The sequence below is a fragment of the Sceloporus undulatus genome, chromosome 3 (genome assembly GCF_019175285.1).
Source record: "Sceloporus undulatus isolate JIND9_A2432 ecotype Alabama chromosome 3, SceUnd_v1.1, whole genome shotgun sequence".
In the NCBI taxonomy this organism is placed as follows: Eukaryota; Metazoa; Chordata; class Lepidosauria; order Squamata; family Phrynosomatidae; genus Sceloporus; species Sceloporus undulatus.
Window position 1 is genome coordinate 32,624,540 of NC_056524.1, and position 26,609 is coordinate 32,651,148.

Consider the following 26,609-nt stretch of genomic DNA (forward strand, 5'->3'; position numbering starts at 1 on the left):
AGAGACAGCTAAAGGACCAGGAGGGTGGGGGGGGGGAGAGAGAAAAGATGCACACCTGTTCCTCCTCTTCCTCCTGCCCTCCCGGGCCTTCAGCTGTCTTCAGGGAAGTCCTGCCCCCAGAAGGCAGAAGTCCTACCCCAAGAAGTCTCATCCCTCAGGATGTCCCAGTAACACCTTGGGCCCCAAACAGACAGGCCAAAATAAAGCTGCTTCAGGTCACTTTGAAGGTATTCTCTTTAAATGATGCATGCATTATAAGAGGCTGGAAGCCACGCCAAAGCCACGCTCCAGTCTTAAAAACTGAAGCGCAGCTTTAGTACCGCTTCTGGCCTCTTAAGGTGTATGTGTCATTTAAACTGCATACCTCCAAAATGACCTGAAGCAGCTTTATTTTGGCCTGACTGTTCATGCCCTAGATCTCTAAAAGGTTTGCCATCACTGTTATACAGGGATTTCAATTAAGCTTAGAGTTTCATGTAGTGCTTTCACATCACATGGACACAGGCATCCTTCCAGACTGAAGAGCTGAACTAAGTGCTGTCCACTGACTCTATAGCCCAAAGAAGGTCTTCTAACTTCTCAAACCAACAAAGGGGCCTAGAGTTGCAACCTTTCTCCTTCAGTAACTATGTAGACATAGTAACTATGAAGACATGGGTTAGTTTTCTACCAATCCTGACTCACTTCACCTCTCCAGTCTGATATTTGATGAAGAGAAGTAACGCGCTTTGTTTAACCAGGTCCAATCAAATGTCTGGCTTTAGTTCTTCAGGACAACTGAAGTTTCTGAGCACATTTCAAAGGCAGCCCCACATATATTGTACTATAGTAAACCAAACAGGATGCAATTCACTTACTGGCTACTTAGTCTATATACTCCCAACAGTGCTGATTTGGCCTGGGGAATCCCAGTTAATCTTCAGTCCTCCCACTTACTACATTTAAAATGTCTCAGTTTTCTCCCCTGATTCTTTCCCTTTGTCCTTAGCTTACTTCAGTTAGCCACACGTGTCTCAGTTTTCTCTATGGAATATTGAAGAGTGTAAGTCTAATCTTCCTGAAAGGTTTGCGAGAATAAAATGGGTGGTCCTTGAAAGTAGAGTGTGATACAACAGGAATGAATTGATTAATAGGTTTGTTTACTCTCATTTTTAAAAGAGAGCCAGGGTTTTGTCCTCTACTAGCAATAGGAATAATTCTTCATTCTAGATCAGATAACTGGCAACAACATAGTGCACTGAAGCATAGTAACTAGACTTATACCAAGTCAGAATGTTGGAAGTTACACCTAACCTTACAAGGTTGCATGGGCCCGATGTTCAGAGTTTTGTGCAAAAAAAAATTTCTTGCTTGGAAAGGTCAGAATAGCCTCCATGGACCTCCCATGGACTTCTCATTGAGGTTTAGATAAGGCCTAAACCCCAGAAATGCAACAAGACTTTAGAGCATAGCTTAGCACAAGACATTCAAACCCATTAATCAAGAGGTACTCAATTTAGATGTGCTCAGTTAAATTCAAGTCCTTCTGATGATGATATCTGTACAGCCAAGCAGCACTTTCATTTTATCAAAGGTAAAATTCAGTTTTATTCTTTTTGAGTTCCTGTTCTTGGAATAGCTCTGATATGAAAAGAAATGGCCTTTTAAAGGTTAAAAATAGAATAAATCATACTTTTCTAACACCTCTTTATGCTTTATTAAAAACAATCCATTCCACCACCCTTGATTGCATCCAGATTTTTTTTTATTGTCATGAAAGGCAACGGTGGGATTGCACAAAATCAGAAACTTTTCTGCTTCAGTGACCCCATGCTTTTAATATCCAAATATGTTTTTCCACTTGATAATCTCTACGAGGTCTTAAGTGCTAGTCTTCTCAAGGTCTTAAACTGCTCAAATTCACAAAGAGCTGAAATTAATAGGATATTTCTACTTAATGCCCTACTACAATTTTTATATGCGATAAATGGGCAAATGCATTTATCAGCCAATGTCCTAATTAAGAAAAATAGCTCAGCTAAGGAGCCATGTAATTATACAGTTGCTTCTTCATAATGTTAGCACCTTTCCCCTCCCAACGGCAATAGAATATGAAGCTAAATTACTTAGTGTAGACACTGAATTGCCTTTATACTAATAAATGAAACAACCACAAAAATCCTTCAAGAATCTCAGCCCATAAATATATGGTCCACTCCCATTGGCTTGAAATGTAGCAGAATAACCGGATTAATGTATTAGGGGCTTAAATTCTATTGTCAAACCCAACTACAGTAGATTTAAAGAACTTATAATGGTATATCCACACTTATGTAAATTATATTGCTTAAATACGCCTCCTCTTATTGGAACTAGCTTCACATTAGGATTCAAGTCTTCATTGCCTCATTTAATAGATTATCATGGAAGGGCAGAATCCAAGGGCTCTAGCTGTGCACAGAACTGGGTTTCCTTCAAAAATTGGTTTGGATCCAAATATTCTAATACTCAGAGCACATTCATTGAAATCAACGGGATGTAAATATGGGATTCCACTGATTCCTATAAACCTATTAATCTGTAATTCAATCTGAATCCAATTCATTTTGGCAGGGCCAAAAGTTCACTATATTCCAGGGCATCACTTTGGGTGTGGGGGGTGTAGACCAACTGGCCCACTTCCACCCCAGAGGTCAAGTGTACACCCAGTGGGGAAGTACACCCAAAGAGACTGGCAAAATGGCTGGGCAAGGAAGAAAGGGTGGCCGCTGCTGGGTGGTCACTGCTGATGGCCTGCATTCTGGGTCTGGCACAGCTGCTAGTCACACCGGAACCTAAACAGACCCTCTGGTGGGCATAGCAGCACCACCCCAGCAACAGCCACTGGTAGGGGTATGGTCCTTCCATCCTGGTTGTGGTGCAGCTTCTGGCCAAGCAGCCAGTCCAGACCCTGAACAGGTGATCTTGAGACTGCTGCACCTTGCCTCAGCAACAGTCAGGCTGGGTGATGGCTGTTCTGAGGGCAGGCAAGTAATGCAGCAGGAGGAAAGGAGGGAAGGACAGTCTGCTACCCCCTCCCCCTGCATCCCTTTCCCATCACTCACACCAGGAGACACCACTGTCTACCCCTGTTCAGAAACTTGCTCAATGACTACTTTAAAAAGGTAACCATTGACAAGATGGTCTAATCTTGTCTGACTGTAGGGTGCAGTGGTCATCTCCATTACTAAGCCAAGGGGGCCAACGTTGTCAAAGATGACTCCATTGTCATATGGACACCATGACTGCATGGAATGCTGTTACCTTCCCACCAAAGTGGTACCTATTTATCTACTTGCACTTTTACATGCTCTCAAACTTCTGGGTTGGCAGAAACTGGAACCAGTGATGAGAGCCCACTCTGTCACATGGCACTTGGGTCTCAACCTGCTGACCTGGTGATCATCAGAGTCAGCATCTTAACTGCTAAGCCACTGCATCCCTTGGATACTTAGAATAACCTTAATGGCTACTTACAATAATCTTAAATCTTGCATTCTGGTTTTAATAATAATAAATTTTATTTGTATACCACTTTTCCATAGATCAAAGCGGTTTACAGACCATATAAAAACCATTAAAAACATCTCATAAAAAAAAGATAAAATCCACTAATACAAATTATACAAAATCTGAACACAGTCATTCAACAGGGTAAGGCAGAGAATCAATGGGAACAGGAATACACAGCTTCATTTTACAGGGGGGAAGGCTTGACGGAAGAGGAAGGTTTTGAGCCTCTTTTTAAATGTTACCAGGGAGGTTACAAGACAGAGCTCCTCAGGGAGACCATTCCAAATTTGTGGGGCCGCCACTGAATAGGCCGTCTGGGATGTAGAAACATGTTTGGAAGATGGAATTTCCAACAAGTTCTTCCTGAACGTCCTGAGTGTGCGGGGCGGATTATATGGGGAGATGCAGTCCCTCAAGTAACTCGGGCCCAAGCCATATAGGGCTTTATAGGTAATAACCAACACTTTGTATTGTGCTCGGAAACGAATAGGCAGCCAGTGGAGATCTTTCAGAATAGGTGTTATATGGTCAAACCTGGATGCACCGGTGACCAACCTGGCTGCCATGTTTTGTACTAGCTGAAGTTTCCGGGCTTGGTACAAGGGTAGCCCCATGTAGAGTGCATTACAGAAATCTAGACGAGAGGTTACCAGAGTGTGTACCACAATTTCAAGGTCCCTTTGGCCCAGGTAGGGTCGGAGTTGGTGTATCAACCGAAGTTGATAGCAAGCACTTCTGACCGTCGCATCTACTTCAGATGTCAACTGCAGAGATGAGTCCAGAAGTACAGTGCTTCCTCGGGTTACGAAATTAATTCGTTCCGCGGCCGCTTTCGTAACCCGAAAAGCCTTCGCAAGCCGAAAACCCATAGGCGCTAATGGGGAAAAGCCGCGATTCCGTGTGAAATAGCGCCGAAAAGCACCAAAAAATTTTTTGTAACCCGAAAAAAACATTCGTAACCCGGAACAATTATTTCCTATGGGATTTTTTCGTATCCCGGAAATTTCGTAACCTGGGTATTTCGTATCCCGAGGTACCACTGTACTCCTAAACTGCATACTTCATCCTTCAGGGGAAGTGTGACCCCATTCGGGACAGGTGGATAAACTTCCTTCCCCAGGCCTGGGGAACCTATCACAAGCACTTCCGTTTTCTCTACATTGAGACTGAGTTTGTGTTCCCTCATCCAGCCCATTACCAACTCCAGGCAGGCGTTCTAAGGAGAAACTCCATCCTTAGTCACTGCATCAGTCGGAGAGATAGAGGAGCATATTTGGGTGTCATCAGCATACTGATAACACCACGCCCCGTGTCTCCGGATGATTTCTCCCAGCGGTTTCATGTAAATGTTAAACAAAGTGGGGGACAAGATAGCTCCCTGAGGGACACCAGATGTAAGTTCCCTCTTAGAGGAGCAAGTGTCCCCCAGCTGCACCATCTGGAATCTACCTGACAGGTAGGAACCACTGGAGCGCAGTGCCCCCGACACCCAACTCCTTTAGGCGTTCCAGAAGGATACTGTGGTCAATGGTATTGAAAACCGCTGAGATGTCCAAGAGCACCAACAGGGTCACACTTCCCTTGTCAATGCCCAGACAGAGAAAAACATGTCATGTTCTAGGCAGATATTTCCCCACATCTTAATGGGTTAGATGCTTGGCTGCTATATTTGTTTCAAGAGAATGTAAAATCACCCTAAAGCATTTCACTCTAGCTTTCATTCAGCATACAACTTAATGTCCTGGACTGTGGCCAGCACACACAGACACACGCCAATAAGAATGGCTTAGCACAGCAAGTGGAAGCAGCACACAGACCTTGCAAGGAGTAAACGTGAGAGCAGTCCGAGAAGCCAAGCCGAAGTCAAGATACCAGAAGTCAGAGTCATCAAATCAGTCCAGGATCAAAGCAGCAAGAAGATAACGAAGGTCTAGTCCATTCCAAGGTCAAGGCAAAAGGGAGTCAAGATACAAGGAGCCAGTGCCAGCAGCAATCACACCAAAGGATCATGCAATAAACTCTGGTACTGAGTTGAGGCCTCTCTACAGCTTAAGTAAGGGAAACTCTCCCCCGTGCCACCTGAGCTGGTTGGCTAATTGCCTCTCTGCAATCCTCCTGGATCTGCACCTGCAAGCACTCTCAGCCCTTCTCTGTTTGTAAGTAGGCACATCCAGGCAAGCTTCCTCCCCAGAGTCACCATTAGGCTGTTGCACCACAGGAGGCATCTCACTAGCACTAGGACCTGGTTGTGCCTCCTCCTCTGGGGCTGGGAGATCACAGCTGAGACCTGGCAGAGCAGGATTATCACCTGGTGTAGCCTCAATTAGCTCTTGCTCTAGATGAGGCTCGTCCTCCTCATCCTCCGAGAGCTGTTCTTGGCTGGCCATGACACTTAATAGCCAACTCTCCATCTGTCTGTCTGATTCAGTCATACCAAGGAAAGTCCAACAGCTGCTGGGTTGTTGTTTTTATGGCTAACTAACAGGTGATAAGTTAACAACTTGTTGACCCAAGCCCCAGGAACAACAAGAATGCAAATACAGACAGCCCAGTAGCTAGGTGAATAGATAGGATGCTAGTGTGGTTCATAAGAAACCAAGCTGAACTCTAGATCCTTGATGGCAAACCTATGGCACGCATGCCACAGGTAGCATGGGATGCCATTTCACCCAGCATGGGTCAGGGAGGAGGAACAAGCACGCATTTACCCGTTTCTCCCACTCCCTGCCATTTCCTGGACTTCAGCTATCTTTTGGGGACAGCTGGAAGCCAGAGAAGGGGCCACAGGCACACCTCTCTGGCTCCTCCTCCCTGGCTTCCAAGCGCCTCTCTGAGACACCTGAAAACTGGGAAAAGGGCACTGGGGAGAAGGAGCCATAAATGTGTGCCCATTGTTCCTTCTCCCAGACATTTTCCAGCCTTCAGCTGTCTCGGAGACAGCTGGGGGCTGAGAAAAGGGTGTGCCCATTGCTTCTCCACAGGGACCTTTCCCAACTCCCAGCTGCCTCCAGCATGCCTATTCCTCCTCCTCTTCCACAGGGACCTTTCCCGGCTTTCAGCTCTCAGGGACAGTTGTGGGTTGGCCAGAGGGCAGGGAGAAGAGGAGGAACTGATGCATACCTGTTGCTCTCCTTTCCAGACGTTCCTGGGGCTGGGGAAAGGGCAGGGGAGAGGTCCCATCCCAGAAGTCCTGCCCCAGGAAGGTGGAAGTTCCGCCCCCAACACCATTTCCTTCCTGGTGTTGGAAGATGTTTTAGTTCAGGCACATGACCCTGAAAAGTTTCACCATCACTGCACTAGATATTCAAAGATATTTGTAAGGAACTTTGAATTAAGCAGGAACATGACCTTTAATTGTTTCAAGAGAAGGAAGCTGGTTAATGATCCATTATGCCCAAATACCCAATACTGTTATTTCAGGAGTAGTTGCTTCTTTTGTCACCTGTGGTTGCAGGCAATCCATTGTTATATCTTCAAGGAGAATCTAAAATTAAGACAGTTGAAAGTGGCCATAATGACCCTCTGGTTCACCCCCTGGCATGCAGGAATACAGAATTAAAACATTCCTGAAATATGTCCTCCCATCCTCTATTTAAGGACCTCCAAAGTTGGAGAGCTCACCTCCACTGCATTCCACTATCACACAGATCTTATAGCAAAGTTATTCCTAATGTTTAGGATTGATTCATCCATATTAACAGATCACCTATAGAAGTTTTCATCTTCACCTGTTCATCTTCATCTGTTATCAACCTTGTTTCATCTTCCCTACTATTCAGAAAGTTTTGGTTTTCCAGCCCTATGAGCATTGGTTCCAGTACACCACTGAACCCCAAAGAATCCCATCCTGCTATAGCTAACAATAATGGCATGGGATATATCTGGGAAAAGCAAATACAACTTGTCCCTGTCATTCCAAGTTATCTGTGCAGACCGCTAGCCCATGCTGGTCTTGCAGTGGCTTTTGCCAGCTCTGTGGGAAAGCAGGTGACAAACCTGGGATGAAACTTTCTCCCTGTACTGTAGAGACTGGAAATTGTGAAAATGCAGCATCCCCTAAGATGGAGCTTTGCCTTCAGGAAAAATATGATTCTTTCATGGCAACAGCAGGAAAGGGTGGCTGTTGGGGACACACAATTTCAACAGATGCCTTTCTTTGCCATAAGCTTATAGCTCTAATTGGGTGCATCTTGCCAACAGGAGGAGCTTCTTGAGGAAGAGGTGTCACTCCTTATCTTTTGATGGGTGCATCTGTCCTATTCAAGCTAGAATGGAAGCTTAGGAGCAGGCATCCTGCCATGCCAACAGATGGCTGCTGATATATAGCATGATAGAAAATCAAGATGTGCGGGAATTTGGGTCCCACCCAGGAATATCAAAATGGCAGCCAAAAAGCAGTTTCCATATTTTGATTGTCCCTGCATGCTAATTGTATGCTTGATTTTTAAGATGAAAGTGGATTTCTTAGAGGATGTCAACAGTTCTTATTTAGGGAATTAAAGGTGACATTTCAACACACCTGCTAGTTCCAATATAGCTGAGCAGGTTGCAACAACCTAGGGTGAAGCTTTTGCTCTGGTTCCAGCAAGTACTGGGGGAGGGGAGCATTCACAATCTCTTGAGGAGCCAGTTATGAGCCAAGATCTGTAGAGCCAGAAAAGCTGAGACAGGAAGATTTGTCATGTGATTTGTTTCTTCATCCAATATACAATAATAAATGCCTGGCAAAGGGTTTTTAAAAGTTGTTTTTGGGCTACAGATCCCATAATCTCCCAGCCAGCATGACCAATTCTCAGAATTCTACTCCAAAAATTAACTTTTGCCAGCTTTTGGGGACTGAGGAAATGGAGCTCTAAGAGGACCTTGACCTCCCCCCCTCCAAAAGCATTCACTGAAGTATCTACTAAACTGCTACTGACACAATAACAGAAAATCTAGAGCTATTTATAGAGAGTCACATTATGATGCAGAAAAGGAGTGGAATTTTCTCTTATTTAGGGGAATTATTTCTGCTGTAACCATGTGACAGCCTATATGACAGTAACATTCTGGAAACAGATGTCACTCCAGCCATGTTTAGGCTTCAAGGTGCTGAGAAATGCTTGGTTAGCTCATCCAAGAGTAACGAGATGAACAAAAGGGAAATAACAACAATAAATAAGACTAGGGTGTAGTGGTCTGAGCATTGGACTACATGTCTAGAGACCAGGGTTGGAATCCCTGTTTGGGCATGGAAACTCATTGGATAACCTTGGTCAAGTCACACTTTTTCAGCCATGCCAAACACCCTCTGAAGAAACTTGCAGCTCTGAAGAAAACCCCATTATAGGGTTGCCTTAGGGTAGCTATAAGTCAGAAACTACTAGAAGGCGCACATCCACAGTTACACTGCAGGACTGGGATAGCTCCCAGAATCCAATGGCATACCCCTCTTGATTGGCCTTGTTTTGTAATTCATATTCCTTGTCCTTATGAATAAATAAAGCAAGGCATTCTTTGTAGTGGCATCATAAACATAGATTCTGCCCTTTAGGAGGGCCTTCCTAACTATAATGTAGGAGCCTTTATGAGAATGGAGAAAGCCTCTTTCCACCAGATACAAAGAGACTGTTGCAGTGGTCTTAGATGAATGTGATACATTGGTAAGGATATACAGCCCCTGAACTTTATGCAGAGCCCAAGGCCAATTTTGCAGTCCTTTTCAGACACACACAGACATACAGCCTACCAGTAAATGTGTTGGCACTCTTCACTGAGGAAATTTTAACAGCAAACCATGAAAATCTCTTTGCATCAAGCAGTATAGGCTCATAGTTTTCTGTGCGTTTTCTGGGCTATGTGGCCATATTCTGGAAGAGTTTATTTCTGATGTTTTGCCTGTATCTGTGGTTGGCATCTTCTGATGCAGGTGAAACATCAGGAATAAATTCTTCCAGAATGCGGCCATATAGACTGGAAAACCCACAGAAAACTATGGATACTGACCATGAAAGCTTTCAACTTCACAGTATAGACTCGTTTTAAAGATGTATTTTCAGTGTTCACTATCAAAGGTGGACAACTAGCTAGGGCAATGTGCAGGACACTTCAACTAAGGTAAACCCTACCTCCAGACCTTGTTTTTTGGAGGGCAAATGCAAATGCAACAAGGCTGAGGCAGAAGGATCCTTCTAAAGCTTTTCAAAAGCTTTTGCAGTCTCCTCCAAAGTGCTGTAGGGACAGACTACCAAGCAGACCTGAGCCCATGACACAAACCCAATGCTTAATGTGTTTGCTGTTCCCCTCTGAGAAACCCATCCCACCCCATCTCCTTTTTTAAATGTTAGTTACAGTTGGGTCCTGGACTTGAGACTCAAAACTTGATTTGGCAGTGTCTTACCAGAACTTTGAGACTTGATGGGAGAGACCTGAGACTTAATTTGAGACTTGGAGTAAAAGACTCCAGTAACATTCTGGGAACAAAGGGCAAGTGAGTAGAGGAAAGAGAAACTGGTACATTTTAAAAGCACTGAAAAAGAATTAATCAGACTGTCACTGTCAAATCGAGACAGTCTTAATCCTATTTATAATCCAATTTACAATCCAATTTCTATAGGACTGCATCCATACTGCAGGGAAAAAAACCATATTGACGCCACTTTAACTGCTATGTCCCCATGCTGTGGAATTCTGGAATTTGTAGTTTTGTGAGATATTTAGCCTTCTCTGTCAAAGAGCTCTGGTGCCAAATTACCAGAATTTCATAGGATTGAGCCATGCAAGTTAAACTGGTATCAAACTGGATTATTTTTGCAGTACAGATGCAGCCTAAGTGTTAATTTACAACTTTGCATTGATTCAGTTATTTTACTCTAGTCACTAATAACTGGATTTGGACCATGCAGAATATTGTGCCATAATAAAATAAATGAATATACAGTATACACCAAAGTAAAGTGCAGAATGAAGAATCTCTGCAGTTCAACTTTCACATTTATTTATTTATTTTGGCCACATGTGCATTTTCTTTGTATAGAAATGTGCTGTTTTTTGTTTTTAAAAGAGAGATTTATCTCCATGAAATTGAGATCTTGAATTTTATGTTTTCAGAATAGTACATTCCCTTGAGAACATCTGGAGAAATAAACAAGGTGGAAATAGAAACTGTGAATAAATATATTCTACCCCAGTTTCAACTGAATCCTTTAAGTTTAATGTTACCATCTTACTATTAAGATATTATTAAGTAGTCATGATTTCATCAACTTGCCCATAGGATAATAATTACATTTTTGTTTGATCCTGATAAAATGTTTTGCACATTTCTCCCATAGTACAACAGCAGTTTCAGTCTATGTTTCACATTTGAAACTTCCATGGTCCTCATGCAGTGGAACGAAGGAATTTTGCAAAATACGGGGATTATCTTGAAGAGGCTAAATTCTTTTTCAGAATCTGCCAGATCCCTCATTTGTATTCTCATCAGGACTCCAGGATGCTGTGCAGGTGTTTGCTTGCAAATGTACATCCGTTTGCAATAATGACAGCATGTGAACTCTGACTTGGAGAAATCAGTCATTTGTATTAGATGCCTTCAGCACAAAATGATCATTCTGCTTTATCTCCTTCTCCTTTGTCAGAATCCTGAGCCTGGGTCCCATAAAAAAGGTACACTGACCATATCTTACTGCTCTTCTAAAACCCCTTCTCTGTCCCTCCCTCTCACTATTACACCTCCAGTAGTGATAATGGCATGGCAAGACTTCTGGATTACTGTGTTATAAACTCATACTCTGGAGTGCCAGGAGTGCTGTTTACAAAGACTCTGTTTAAGACATTTAAAGTCTGATTGTCCAAAGATGAATGCCATTTCTCCATTTTCTTCCTATCTTTCTCTCATATTTGATTGAGAGCGTTCCCTTTTTTATTGCTCTTATTGTTAATTCCTATCCAGTTGGCTTAGATTTATGGTGATCCCTATGAATGAGGGACCTCAGGACAACCTGTTATAAACAGTCCTGCTCAAGTCTTGCAAATTCAAGCTATGGTTTCCTCAAGTGAATCAATCCCCCTGTGCTTTAGTCTTCTTCTTTTTCTATTCCTTTCTGCACTGAAATTCACCCAAGGCTTTTTTTTAAAGGTTTTCCCTCTATTTTGTGTATTCATTAATGCTGTTTACCAGGGGTGTATCTACACTGTAGAAATAATGTATTTTGACACCACTTTAACTGCCATGGCTCCATCCTACAGAATTCTGGGATTTGTAGTTTATGAGGCACCAGCAGTCTTTGGCAGAAAAGGCAAAAAAAAAAAAACACCCTACAAATCCCAGGATTCCATAAGATTGAGCAACAGCATTTAAAGTGGTGTCAGACTATGTTACTTTTACAATGCAGATACAGCCTAGGTTTGCACAACTGTGCTTTTATAAGCCTTGCAAATGTGTAAATGCTGAAGATAAAGTATGCATTTTCTCACAATCACTAGGATGTGTGGAAATGCTATATTAATGGAGACTGTTGAGTCCAGTGAAATATTTTTCTATGCCAAGTATAACTGCAAGGACTCTTTGTGTAAAAGACTGTAGAAAACAGAATTCTTCTCCCCCTTCCCCCATCCACTGCATGCACTGATTATACTAGGAAAGTTGAGTCTGAAAATGTGAGGCCAGAATTTGTCTTGTACCAGAGCAATATTGCTCTAGATCAGATTTCGTCCACCTGCATATGAGTTGATTACAGTTTCCACATTCCTCAGCTATCTGCATACTGTTTGAGACTGATGGGTGCCATGATCTGAGATATATGGAGGGTTAGATAAGGTTACTGGTTTTCTTGATATTAAAAAGAGCAAAACATGTGGTTTGCTACCATAAAAGAAGCAAGGAGCAGTTTAATATTGACAGTTGCAATATAACTATAATTTCTGCCCCTGTGTCTATTCACTAACTCCTAAATTAATTTTGAAGGAGAGCTTCCTTCCAGTTACAATTCATGATGCATCCCTTCACTTGTCCCCATAGACCACATTTGGATTGAGAGGCACTTCTGTTAGAAAGGTGAGCAGGTGTGCTTAGCTGTTGACCTTTGGTAAGGGTTGCACTGGTACTTTGATGCACCTATTTGGTATGTTGGGCTCATAAACCATGTTTTGATAAGCTAAGAGAAAACTGGGAGGGGAAAGAGGAATCAAGCATAGATGCTATTCAACACATGTATATTCTTTTTAATGGGTTTTCTACCAGCAGGTCCTTTGGGGCAGCCTGTACCCGCCCCTTTCTCCAATGGATTGGGGCCTCAGCTGCCACAGCGGCAGCCCTGAGGCCCCGATCCGTTGCTTTTCCAGGCTGTAGGAAGCGGCAAAAGGCCCAAGGACACCCCAACAGTGGCGGGGAAAGGAGAAGGGGGCCGCTCGGCCCCTTTCTCTTTTATGTTGCTGATGCAGCTGTGTACAGGCTGTGCCAGCACCACAAATCCAGGAAGGAGCCCCGTTTTGGAGCTCCTTCCGGCTCTGCAGAAAGGGCGCCACAGGTGCCCTTCCGCTGCGCCAGGACATCATGTCTGCGCCAACCCATTTGGAGGCAGCATGGTCATGACGTCCTAATGGCGGTGCCCATGTAGAATGGGAGCCGCCATTTTGTACATACTGTGTACGTACTAGGGTTGGGGGCGTCTTAAAGAGACGCCCCCAAACAACCCTAGTATGTACACAGTATGTACTAAAAGGCCCTTCTGGAAAGGGCCATAGATTGCCAAAAGTAAGGCTTGCAAAACTCACACACACATGAGCACACATACACAATCACAATCGCAGAATACTGTGCTTGAGCCATCTGTTCATTTCCTTTCCACAGGAAAATGTAAACAGCAGTTTTATATACAATATTTTCTGTTACAATAATAGCATAAATTGTCTCTCTGTGTGTTAAGTTGTAAGAAATTTCTTTCAGCATTCTTGTAAGAACCCAGTCCTGCCTTCCCCTGTCTGTGCCAACCACCATCTCTTGTAAACCTTATTGTGATATTCCTTGGAATGACTTTAGGAATAAACATAATTATTTTCTTAATGTTGTGATGATTGATGGCTTTCATGTTTGTCAGGCAGTGAATACATTTTAGGATTTCATCCAGACTTTGAAAGTGCTGACCAAGGTGCTAGGTGTTTGGGAGACAGCGTTCCACACTTTGGACAACTCCTGTAATGTTCAAGCTGAAACCTAGAGTGGATTCACTGACCAACTGACATGGAAGCCACTGCTGCCAGGGGTAGACAAACACATTTCCAGATCTTAGAAAAGTTGCCTTAATGGACTACAATTCTAAGAATTTCTCTAGCCAATATGACTGGCCAGTAGCCATGCCTCTTCCTGTCTATATAAAAGAAGCTAAATAGATTGTCAGTCAGATTTTACCTCAATGCTTGGAACATGACAGTGTTCTCCAGTGCACCAGAAAGTGGCAGGCTACCTTAGGGGAGCATAGAGCAAATAGCCATATCATCCAACCTCCTGGCCCTGCTTACTCTCTACTCCACCTCAAATTCTCCTGTTACTGCCCACTAAAATAACTGTTGTACTTCATCAAAGGAAGAGCCAACCCAAGATAGTTTGGAGGAAACAATGCTTCCACTTGCCTCCTTGGAGAAAGACATTGGGGCCAGTTATTTTAACAGAAATATGCACAGGTGCATTGTTTTCAATTGCCATTTAATGGGTTTTAAGCTCTTTTCTTTTAACTTGCCAGAATGTTTAACATGTTTTAGTATCTCTCTCTCTCTCTCTCTCTCTCTCTCTCTCTCTCTCTCTCACACACACACACACACACACACACATTAAATCAGAACTCTGGAAGACCAGGGTTCAAACCTATGTTCAACCCTCAAAACCCATGCTCAGTCCTGGCAAGACATTCTCTCAGCCTTAGACAAGGATTGCCAGACTGAAAACTAGAGAGAGCTCTAGGTCATTTATCAGTTGTGTTGGAGAGGGAATCTCACACAACCAGGTAACAAGTAACACCTCACTCTAGGTAATGGCAAACCTTCTTGCTACCAAGAAAACCCAGTAATAGAAATTTGCCATAAGTAATAGTTGACTGGAAGGCACATAGCAACAAAAATATTTTACGATTACTCTGACATTTTCTCATCAGACATTTTTAGAAATTTTAAATCTGAAAAAGAGGACATGTTTGGAAAAAGAGGGGTGTATGATAACCCTAATAAATTATTTGGGTAGTGGATAGTATGACTTTCAGGTCTCTCATTAATAAGATTATTGAAAGTCAAAGTTGACTTGACAACAGTTAACAGCAGCAGCAGCAACACCAGTTGTCTAAACACAACACAGTAACTGGGGGAATAGGAACCTTCTCTAGCCTGATCATTCCAGTTTTCAGAGGGAGTAGTTAAACTATAGAGTCTTCCTCAGTGGAGCCTGGTGACTACCATGTCGGTGGGTCGATGAATTTACTCTGTGACATTTTCCACAGTTCAAAGGGCTACTAAAGGAGGTGAACCTTATTCTCAAAATACTTCCTTTAAAGTTCAGAGTAAAAGCCATCTTGGTACCACCAACAACCTGATCGTGGGAGCCATTACCTGCCACTGGCTTTGCACAATGATTTGCTCATCATAACATGGGTGATTTTTCTCTTCAACGAGACTGAACAATATTAACATTTTTTCCTTATTGTTTTGGAAAGTAGTTGCCAAAACATGGAAAAAATTAGAGAATTTATCAACTAAGAATTGGCTAACAGGATATAGACAATGGCCCTATTAGAGAAGTTAACTTATAAATTAAGACTAGTAAAAGAGATATAAACGAAGACCTTTCTGTTATCCTGTGGAAGTCTTTTGCTGCTTTTATGTGTCAAAGTAATGGGGAATGTAAACCACTGACTAAATTAAATGTTGGATTAATAATTAGATGAATAAGATTATAATAATATGTAAGTGTATATGATGAAAATTGCAGCTGCAGCAAGTTTGACAGAGTGATATTTCTATTATGTATTATGAATTAGTGGAAGGATGGGAAGGGTGAGGGTTGTTTGTAATGATGGGGTGAATTGTTGTAATACTGAGATTGTACTATTGTTAACTATCAATAAAATTGAAGTTTTTAGAAAATGAAATAACTTTTTAAACAAGCAGTTGCTATGGCTTTTTTACATTATCTGTACATAGATCTGTAAATGCATGCATTGACTCTGACATAATTTTACATACAATGGGCATGTCCCTGGATGTTTCTGCTATGTACTGTATATATGTTGGGCATATTTCAGTTGGCCTTTCCTTTTTATAATAATGTATTAATAGCTCCACAATATTTGCTGCATTTCAAAAGTTATGAGTATTTATTCCAAGCTGAATTTTATAGTACCTAGCTTGAAAAGACCTTTTCCCCTCCTCTTTTGGTAAGGAAAGAGCTTTCTCAAAGGAGATTATGCAACTTCCCTTGACACCTCACACTTCAAACAGAAGAATGATTTCCCTGCTGGAATCCAGTCTGATTTGTAAATTGAAACATTCTCTGTGTAATAAATTTAAAATAAGAGAATAACAGATAAGCATAGTGGGGTTCAATAAAAAAAAAGACATTTCATGTGTTCTACTTGGCAAATAGTAATAATAAGATATTTCCTTTTTTAAGGCAACTTCTTCTGTAATTCAAATGTTTGAGCTCAATTGGTTAGAGAGAAGGTGTGAGCAAAAGAAAGAACTTCATATACAAGATCCTAAATGAGTTTCATAATCTCAGCTCCACAAATAATAAACAGCATTTAGATGGGTAGTTTATTTTAAGACAAAATAGTATTTCATAACATTTTGCCACATTATTTGTGTCACATTGGCAGCATGCATATCATCAGGGCCTTCTAAGCTCTGGAACTCTCTTCTAAGGGAAACTAAGCTGGTTTCCTCCAGATTGTCCTTCCACTAGCAGGCAAAAACCTTTTTGTTTGGCAATTCGCAGGAACAAACATAGCAAGCTGCCTTGTATTGAGTCACACCCTTGAAATTTATGAAAATATGGTTGTGAACTCATGTCTCCAAACTATGCTAAGCATGTTCTCTGTATAATAGAAGGTACTGTGTCATGCAACAATGGCCACTGACTTGCTTCACTTCTGACACGGTACTTAAAGGAGAAACATAGTTTTGAACTCAAGTCTCCAAGCTATGTTAAAGATACTGTCTGACACTCAGTACTGCAGTTAGGATTTGTAATCTAGAGTTATGGACCTGTAACTGCTATATTTGGCAAAACTATATAGTCTCACTGTCAAACTACATATATGTCACCGCAGCCCACTTTAAGAGCCAGCAGCCAGATTGGACAAAGCAGGTCTGTTCAGTTTCTGATTGAAGGACAAGAAGAATGACATTTCCTCCCTCTCTTGCCAGTAAATGAGGATGCAATAATCAGAAGCAAGACCCCTGTCACAAGTCCTTGTCACAGCTTTGCTGAGAGACTGAAAAAATAATCCTGCTTGTGCCCCAGTCAGAAGCTGAACAGTCCTCTTTCACCTGATCCAGCTTGCAGCTCTTAAGGTGAGCTGGGATGGGGGTGGCCCAGGAGACATGTTTACACAGGCATAACAAAGTGTCCAATGTAGAATATTGCTGGAATTGTCTCTCAGCTAAGACTGGCAACTAAAGAACCATGCAATACTGTCAAATCTGACACAACAGTGTCTCTCCAGGGTTTCAAGTGAGATTATTTCTTATACCTGCCTAGGGATCCCTAGTATTCCCTGCTGGTCTCATTCAAGTACTAACAAGGCCAGACTCTATTTAGCTTCCCAAATCACACAATGTCAAGCGCTGGGTGTGCTATGTTGGTCTGGCTGCTAAGGAGGCAGCTTTTAATGATGAGAGGAGCACTCTATTAATGTGCTTCTCCAATTGCTTTTAATCCATTTGTGTTTTATTATCAATATTACAAATCCTTGCATGTTTAATGCACTTGTCTTTCAATCTTGTGAGCCATCTTGAGCCCCCGTTTTGGGACAGAGGCACAATATAAACCTAATGAATAGTTCAAAACAGCACAGAAAATAAAACTCGTTCTCTGTTCATCTGTATTCCAGTGTCTATGCCTGTATATTACTGTGTTCAGACACAGTGAATACAAAGTCATCTGTTGTTTTTTTTCTCTTTATACAGACAGGTAAAGTCTTTTTTTATTATTAGACAGGCCTTTGGGTGGCATATGGCAGAAGGGTCTTTTAATGGGGTGTTTTTCATGTTTTGAATGTGTTTTAAACTGTTTTAAGCTTGCATTTTAATATATTTATTTATTTAAACTTTTACATTACTAATTTATTAATTGTATTTTGTTTTAACTTGTTGTGAGCCATCTTTGTTCCCATGCTGGGAGAAGTTAATGAAATAAACAATTAGTCAAATTATTCACTGTCTCCTTATAACAGACCAGCAACAGATTTTTTCCTCTCTCTGAGATCAAGAGAAACTTTGTTTCAGTTCTCTGTTAACAGCTCTGTTAGGGAACTGTATATAATCCTGTCTGACAACCTTTTCACACTTCTAAGTGGATCCTGAATCAGTAGTCAAAGTGTCCCAGCCAACTAACATTTCAGACTGAATATGAAACTTAGGAATGACTCACTGTGATGTTACTAGTATAGTGTGACAAGGGGCAGCCCATATCAGTAGCAGTAAACACGGCACAGTTGTGTAAACTGTAACATTCAAATAAAAACACTAGGGCCAGAACAGACCAGCATAAAAATCTGGCTTCCAGCCAGCTTGGGAACATGGCGTAACAATAGCAATAGCAAGTGGTTAAATAGTGGCTAAATAGCAAGTACATTTCTATCAGTGCATTAAAGCACTCCCTAAGCGGTTTACAATTTATAAGCTAATTGTCCCCAACAAGCTGGATACTCATTTTAGTGACCTCGGAACGATGCCAGGCTAAGTCAACCCTGAGCCCCTGGCTGGTATTGAACCTTGTGATTTGTGAGCGAGTGGCTGCAGTAAAGGCATTTAACCACTGCGCCCCCAAGGCTCCTGACAACGCATGCCCCCAAAACACCCAAAAGCTGACTTTAAGCTGCTTGGCTGCCTGGATATAGGCTGCCTTCCGGGCACTCTGGCAACATGGCATTTATATGCTGCTTGCCACCAGAGCACCTTAAAGCTGGCTTCCAGACATGCCAAGAAGGTAAAGCCAGCTTTTTGCTGGCACAAGAAGGAATGGCTCTTTGCCGCTTCTTTTTTGGCTGGCACAAAGGCAGATTGGATCAGCGATGTGTAGTTGCTGCAGCCCCAATATGCTTTCAGAAGGGGTGGCTTAAAACTATCCCTTTGGGATGGCCTATTTCACCCATAGGTTTAACAAATAAGGAAAACATATATACACATACTTTGCAAGAAAGTGCTCTTGCCCTGTGACTCTCCGCATCATCTTGAGGACCACAGAAGAGGGAGCAGGCCCAAAAATAGAGGAACCCTACATACAATGCATGCAATATGAAATTATTTTGAGACTTAGGATGAAAACAGAACATCAGTGTTCAGAGACAGGCTGGCAAAAAGGTGGGGGCCTGCCTGATGAGCGGCTATAAAAAGGAGGAGGAGTATGTCATGGAGTGCCATAAATGCAGTTAGAAGGGGAGAGATAGGCCTTAATGGTATTCAGACTCCCATGTAAGGAAGAAATATTTAAAAGGACAAAGGAAGTCCAGTGAAACTAGTTGAGAGTATTATGTTTTTTGAGAAGTGAAGAGGCAGTTCGGGGGGGGGGGGGGGGTGCTCATAACCACCTTGTTCTGGGAGATTGTGACTTGTGAATAGAGTTAGACTTTCATAGGATTTATACTCCTAATGTAAGGGCTTTAGTGAAACTTGTACTTAAACAAATAAAACATAGTTTCAGATGAAACCAAGTCAGTGAGTGAACTGGAACAAAGACAATTTGTAACAAGTGAAGTAATGCCACATATTGTTAGCAACCAACCTTGATACAAAATATGTTACAAAAAGTTATTTCTTCTTGCTTACAAAGGAGTGGCTTGAAGTAATTATTAAATAACAACATTAAAAGCTGCTACTAAGAATATTAAACACTTAATAGGACGGAGTTGAAGGCAGAGAAGTGACCAAGGGTTAGAGAGATAGTTCTAGGGAAGAAAATCCTTAAACTATTTATTATAAAATAGGAAAAGTCCTGTGTAACCCGGTGATCATAGAGTGCAAGCTGTGTAACAGGCATGTCCTACCATTGGGAAAGCGAGACAGCCAATTTTGGGTATGACAGAAGGTGGGACAGTAAACTGATACTAGTTTTTAATTTTGAGGAGAGAGCAGTCATTTGTGAGCTTTTCTGCCTCAGGTGCCAAAATAAGTTGACCCATTCTTGGGCTTTCGTTTCTGTATCATGACAAGAATGGGACAGATCAATTTACTATTCCACCTCCAGCAGTAAAATATCTTTCTGAAGGTCTTCCAGAGAAATTCAGAAATAAGTGAAGAGAGAAATCTCAGAGAAAAGGCTTGATTACTGCTAATCATGATGATCAATAAATGAATCTCTTTTTTTATCTTAATTTCAGTTTCCAGCTGTTCGTGTGCCTGCAATTTTTCCTGTTCTCCTTTGAACAGAAGCAGTTGTTTTTTTTTTTGAATTTTATGCTGCTTATATTTGAATTAAAGGTCAAATAGCTTGTAGGAGTCCATGTAGACTTCATATGTACTGCTTTCATTAGGACAGAATGCAAGCAGTCTTCCTTTAAAGAGAAGAGCAACATTATGATAGTGTGTGTTGTTGTTATTATGTGGCTTTGAGGTTGTTTCCTACTATAACAAACCTAAGACAACCTATGATGGGTTTTCTTGACAAGATTTGCTCAGGAGGATTTGCCATTGCCTTCCTCTGAGGCTGAGAGAGTGTGGCTTGCCTAAAATGGGTTTCCATCGCTGAGCCAGGGATTCAAATATTGGTCTCCCAGTATCAATCCAATACTCAGACCACTACACCACACTGCATTTTATTCCTTTCTTTTTAATGTGATTAAAATATGTTATTACTCTCCCTTGAAATTCTATTTGTTCATGCCTTTTCTTATCTTCCTCAGTCTATTTGCAAATAGGCAAGCCCCTAAACACTGTGCTTTCAATCCTCTTAAGTATCCAATTTACTCCAAGGCTTAACAGACTTATTTCCATTTACAGTATATACCAGAAAAATTGCAAGATTTTTTCTGTGATGAGAAATATGCAAGGGGTGCAGCAGTATCAAAGAAATGCAATTAACAACGTGAACATTGTGTGATTAAATATGAAATGAGTAAAATGGATTGCAGTCTGAAGAGATATTTCTTCTTTAAAATTATTATTCTGCAATACCGGGAAAATTCATAAGAAAAGATTGATGATTGGGGCTTGTCCAGGAACCTTAGGGGTGAAATTTGTTGTAGTTTGTTGTAGCACCAGAGTTCTCTGACAGAGAAGGCTAAATATCTACAATACAAATCCAGAACTCCATAGAATTGAGCCATGGCCTTAAGAGGTGTCAAACTGATTAATTCTGCAGTGTATATGCGCCATTGGCCGTTACAGACTGCCAATAAAGCTGCTTCGGGTCTCTTTGGAGGTATGCTATTTAAATGATGCATGGGTCCTAAGAGTCCGGAGTTCGCACCAAAGCCACACTCCATTCCTAAGCACTGGAGTGCAGCTTTTGGTGCAGCTTCCGGATTCTTAGGATGCATGCATCATTTAAATAGCATACCTCCAAAGAGACCCGAAGCAGCTTTATTTTGGCAGTCTGTAACAGGCCATTGTCATTTGCACTTGTTTCCAGATAATATAGTATAACTGTTTGAAGTCATAAATAGAGAAAAGAATATACTTCTTCTCATTGCCACAGATACACACTGTTTATCATGAACTTCTGCGAAACAAAGTTCTGATTTGTAGATTTACCTGTTTGTGAGCTGGATTAGGAATTAGGCCCAAGGAACAGAGTTTCCCTTCAACATAGGCTACATCCACATTGTAGAAATAATCAGGTTGACACCACTTTAACTGCCATGGCTCAATGCTATGGAATTCTGAGAATTGTAGTTTGTTGTGGCACCAGAGCTCCCACAGAGAGAAGGCTAAATGCCTCACAAAACTACAACTGCAGTGTGGATCCAGCCTTGTTTCTTTTAATCTGAGAGAAAGGCCTTCTTTTCTGGATCTTGAAACCATGGACTATTCAGCTGTGTGTTGAGGATCCCCCAGCAGTCTTCTTCCTACCTGCCACAGGGAAATTTTCAAATCATGATAGATATTACTTCCTTATGAAGTGACTATGCCAAGCTGAGTTTACCTAATGCCCTTTGAATGCAGATAGATCCTCCTTTACTTTACAAGATAGTACGAAGGCATGATCTCCTTGTTGCTTGACAGTTAAAGGCCAAAGCAGCCCATGGTATGAAAATTCCCTGGTATGATTAACTGACTTGGTTGATTAGTTTTACTTTAAAGCAGCCTTAGGTAAAATTGGTTTCTGATCATTGCAGCAGTGCTATGAGGAAAAAGGGGGGTGCTTAACCCTCTCACACAATTTTCCTGATATAAATTGCCCTTTCCTTTTCGAAAGTTGCCATTGAAGTTGTCTACCTCTCTGTTAGTCCTCAGAAGAGCAAGTAGAATGAAAGAAGAAAATGTTAAGCCTTTCATTAAATCCAAGTTGGTGCCTTTGAAGCACTTAAAAAGTAACTCCATAGTTATCCAAGTATTTAAGTGAAACAAAGTTCCTTCTGTATGGATTATAATTACAAATACACATTTAGAAATTTGCATCTATTTTTCATGAAGTTCTAATTAGTCGGGTTTTGGTCCCCCTGCAGGTTCAAACTTTGGAAATGAAGAGCAAATCACTCCTAAGGCAGTGGAGACTTCTAAGGAAGTACCCAAGGGGGCCAGTAGGACTCCACCGCAGGCATCAAATAACATACCAGCTGCCCGTAGGAGTTTACTTCCAGCACCGAAGACTGCCACTGCACCTGCTGGTGAGTTTTAATAGCATGAGTGTCAGAGTTGATATACTGTGTGTACGTATATAGTACACTTGCATGCTCCTAGGATATGGGTTACAGCATACTCCTGATTTTCAAACACTAATTTTTCCTTTACTGATAGGACTTTGAAATCTGTTTTGCATGGTTCATGACCAAATCCATTCTAATTTTACAAATGTATTACTTAGGTTTTGGTGTTTAATACGCTCAGTCTTCCTAAAACATTCCCTTAAAAGAGGTGGCATAACAAAAGCAATTCATAAAAATGTGCAGGGAACCATATGTTATCTATCCCTTATGTAGGAACGTAGGATTCAGAGACATAGCCATGTTATTCTAGAATATCAGTCTGCAAAGGGATCTTGCAGCACCTTTGATACTAATGGTGAGAAAGAAGATGTAGCGTAAGCTTTTGCGGACTCTGTCTACTTCCTCAAATGCATGGTGATGAGGTGACAAGTTCACTTTTAACTACTGTCATTGAGGGACTAAAACAGGAGTAAAGATGTTGGCTAAAGCCAGGGTGGGTAGATGCCCATATGAAATGGTGGAAGGGAGTTTTGGAATGTGGTGTGGGTAGACTAAGAACTGGAAAAGAGATAGTTAAACTGGCTAAGTGTTTTTATATGGTTAGTGTGCCAGGAAGCCATTGTCTTTGTTCAGCCCTCTGTTGATTGACTGAAGTTGTGAAAAACTGAACTGGCAAATGCACACACAATGTTAGTGCAGCCAGGTGTGAGCCATCATACCTAATGTATTATTTTACAAATATATATTAACCAGGGAATCCTCTGAAAGAAATCTCAAATAGTGTCTATTATAATAACCTAGTTCTCAAACTGTTTGTTACTTTTCCACAAAAGAGAATTCTGGATGGTTAGTAAAAGGGCATATGGGAGATGGATGCAATGACAGCTTTTTAGCCCAGCATTTCTGTACTTTTAAAGTAGCTATCAAGAATGGATTATAGAGTTCATTGACTGTTTTCTTCTGCATTAACTGAAAGAGCAGCACATCGTTATGATCTGTCTCACCACAAATTTCCATATTTATCCACTGCACCCGGTTTTCTTATCATGTGTACCATCTGTTTGAGCTGAAAAGCATAGCAGTATAGTTTTACATTTGGAATTGCTAGCTATCTACTGTAAGCTATCTATTGTGTTGGGACATTTTTTTCCTTTTTTGTATGTAGAAAATCTATCTTTTTCCATCAAAAATAAAATTACAGATAATTTATGCCATGAAATATACTTAGATTGTTCTGATATGAATAAAATCATTTGAACAAAGAATAATAGCTTAGACTGAGCCTGCATAGCAATAGTCACAACTTCCCCCCAACAATGTGGGTTTTAACTTTGATCATTTAGAAATACAGTGTTGCACACTGGCTAATTTTTTAATGGTTGTTGAATAATTATGAAGGAGAATATGGCCAACATCTTTGGTAAAAAATGACCCCCAATTTGTTTCAGAGGTTCAGGTGATATCATTTGATTTCACCTACATGTTACAAAAAGCCACATGATGAACTCCTAGATATATATCTCCTAATAGGGGCTGTGAGGGAAGTATGAGTTATATTTTCTAGTAGAGACAGTCAAGTAGGAAGACATCAGGAGATTTATCCTTTAAACTCCCCATGTAAGTGTGTTGTCTATTTCCACTAGATTTAAAGGACTTAGTAATGAAAAATGACTCTACTGAGCTTTCCAGTTGGCTTTCCCTGACTGTCTTCCTTCTTATGAAAGGAGGTCTGAAATTTGTCTGGATCCAAATTCTGCTCTGAGTGACTTGCTAGAAGTGGTTGAGTTTCAATCATTATGTATCATCTATATGTATGTGTGTGTGTTGGTTGGAATGAAAGAAAATGTCTTGCTACAAGATAGTTCTATTCCAAATCAGGGTCGCCAGGTATCCCTTATTATATAGGATGTGCCTTATTATATCCTTTATTTGAGGGCAAGAAAGCTTGTCAGTTATAGAACTGGCAGATGGCTCTTATTATAAGGGATGTCCCTTATCTGGGGATCAGAAAGCTTGTCCCTTATATGATTGGCATGTATCAATTATTAGAAGGGATATCCCTTGTGTGAGGGTTGGAAATCTTTTAATTTTGTAAAGATGGAACAAGTTGCCAAAAATCTTGTATTTGGACATGTGAGCAGAAATGTGTGTATCATGTGATTTATAAGTGTGCACAATACATTGATTTTACAGAGTAATACATGGTTAGGTTAATTGAAATCAGTTCTTTCATTTGATATTTTGATAGAACACAAACGTATTAATAGCTACTGCCTATCAGCCCTGCATGTCATGAAGCTCTACTGTCCTTTATTGCTATTTTGAAAACCACACAACACTGTTTCTAATAAAAGAGCAAGTATTTATGAAACTATGCCTATTTGCTAAGTGTTGACGAGAACAGAGCTTGTCAGAATGTAGAAGCATGAGTTAATGTGCCACGCATGGACAGAGGCAATGAAGAAATAGTGTTTTAGGTTGATAGATACTTCAGAAGATAATGTTCATTTCAGTTCCCTTTTCAGCAGCCTAGACCAAGTCAGATTCCTTTAGAGATGACAGTTATGAAGTCTTAAAGTTACACCTGGAGATAATGGGTTCAGTGCATTTCATACCCAGACATGCTTTCTAGTGGCTTGAATATTCCAGTCATTATCTATCAACTTGTCCCATATAATACCCACTTAAAAGTTTCTTCTCATAAAAATTGAGTTATATCAAACAGAAACTGAAGCTTTCAAGCATGGTTAACGTTTGTATTGGTGTACACAAATGGTGTATTCATAGCTTGTGTGTAATTATTTTAAAAAGTCAATTTTTTAATATTGTCACTCTGCTTCATATTTTACTGGGGGTATGGCAGATATAGTAAATACTATTATTTGCCCATTTCTGTGCACAGTTCAAAGTACTGGACATGTCCTATAAAGTCCTATGTGGCTTAGGTCCAGACTATCTAAAAGACCATATCTCATCATATGAACTTGCAGGAACTATAAGATCTTCAGAGGAAGGCTTACTCTTGGTCCCTCCACCATCACAGTCTCTCTTGGTGAGGACACAAGAGAAAGCTGCATCTGGAGCTCTCTTCCATGGAAGGCTAGGGTGCCTGCTCTTCTTTTTCTGGCAGGCAAAGACAGTTTGTTTAAGCAGACTTTTAATGGTTAAGCAGGAAATGTTCTTATTTAGATGTGTTTTTAACTTTTATATGGCTTTTAAATGATTTTATAGTGTTCAATGTGGGGATTTTAAATTGTTTTTAAAATATTATTGTAAACTTTTTACATTTGCTATTTTTGGAAGCTATTGCAGGTCCCACTCTGGGAGAAAGGCAGCACATAAATGAAGTTAATTAATTAATTAATTAAAGAAAATAGTGGCTAATTAATTTACAACCCACAGATAATATGTGGCTGCCATCTTCATCATAGGGCCACATATAAGGCAATTTTCACATCATTCAGTGCTCCCCTTTGTGATTCATTCACCCCACCACCCAGATTTACACCACATTTTTGCCTGATAGTTTTTCAAAATACTTTGTGTTTGTGAAAACACAGATGAGTGGTTCTGAAATTAAATTTTTTATCAAACTGGGAGGAACAGAAGGAAGAGGTGAACCTGAGAAAAGCAGAAGGCATCATAGGGTTTACTCTTTCAGACCAGATCTCTCTAGTGCTAAACAACAAATCCTGAATGACCATGCATCTCATTTTCATGTCATATCTAATATTTAATTGTGACAGTTATCTAAGCACAGGTTAAAGAGGCAAATCTGCAACACCATCAAAAATAACAAAGTGCTTCTGAAAGAAATAATGTGAATATTTTGAATTCCTGTGGAGAGATAATATAATCCATTAGTTAAAAATGGGTGATGTTGCTGGAAATCTGCCTTTGGGTAAACCTGTCTTGTCACTTTAGCTTTGCCTTTATTTTTAGTGGCCTTCAGAGGGCAATCATGAAAGAAGGAAGGGCAAGGGAAAGGAACATAAATATACTCATGATTGTTACTCTAAACAAGAC

The 26,609-nt window shown here is 40.8% G+C and overlaps 1 protein-coding gene across 1 annotated transcript in view; it reads left to right on the plus strand.

Annotated features, from left to right (window-relative positions):
- MTUS2 (microtubule associated scaffold protein 2) overlaps nt 1–26,609 on the plus strand; it is a 464,127-nt gene that overhangs the window by 295,321 nt on the left and 142,197 nt on the right. The window contains exon 5 of the mRNA XM_042460986.1: nt 22,383–22,544. Coding sequence (XP_042316920.1) covers nt 22,383–22,544 — 162 coding nt within the window. The remainder of the gene's footprint in view (nt 1–22,382; nt 22,545–26,609) is intronic.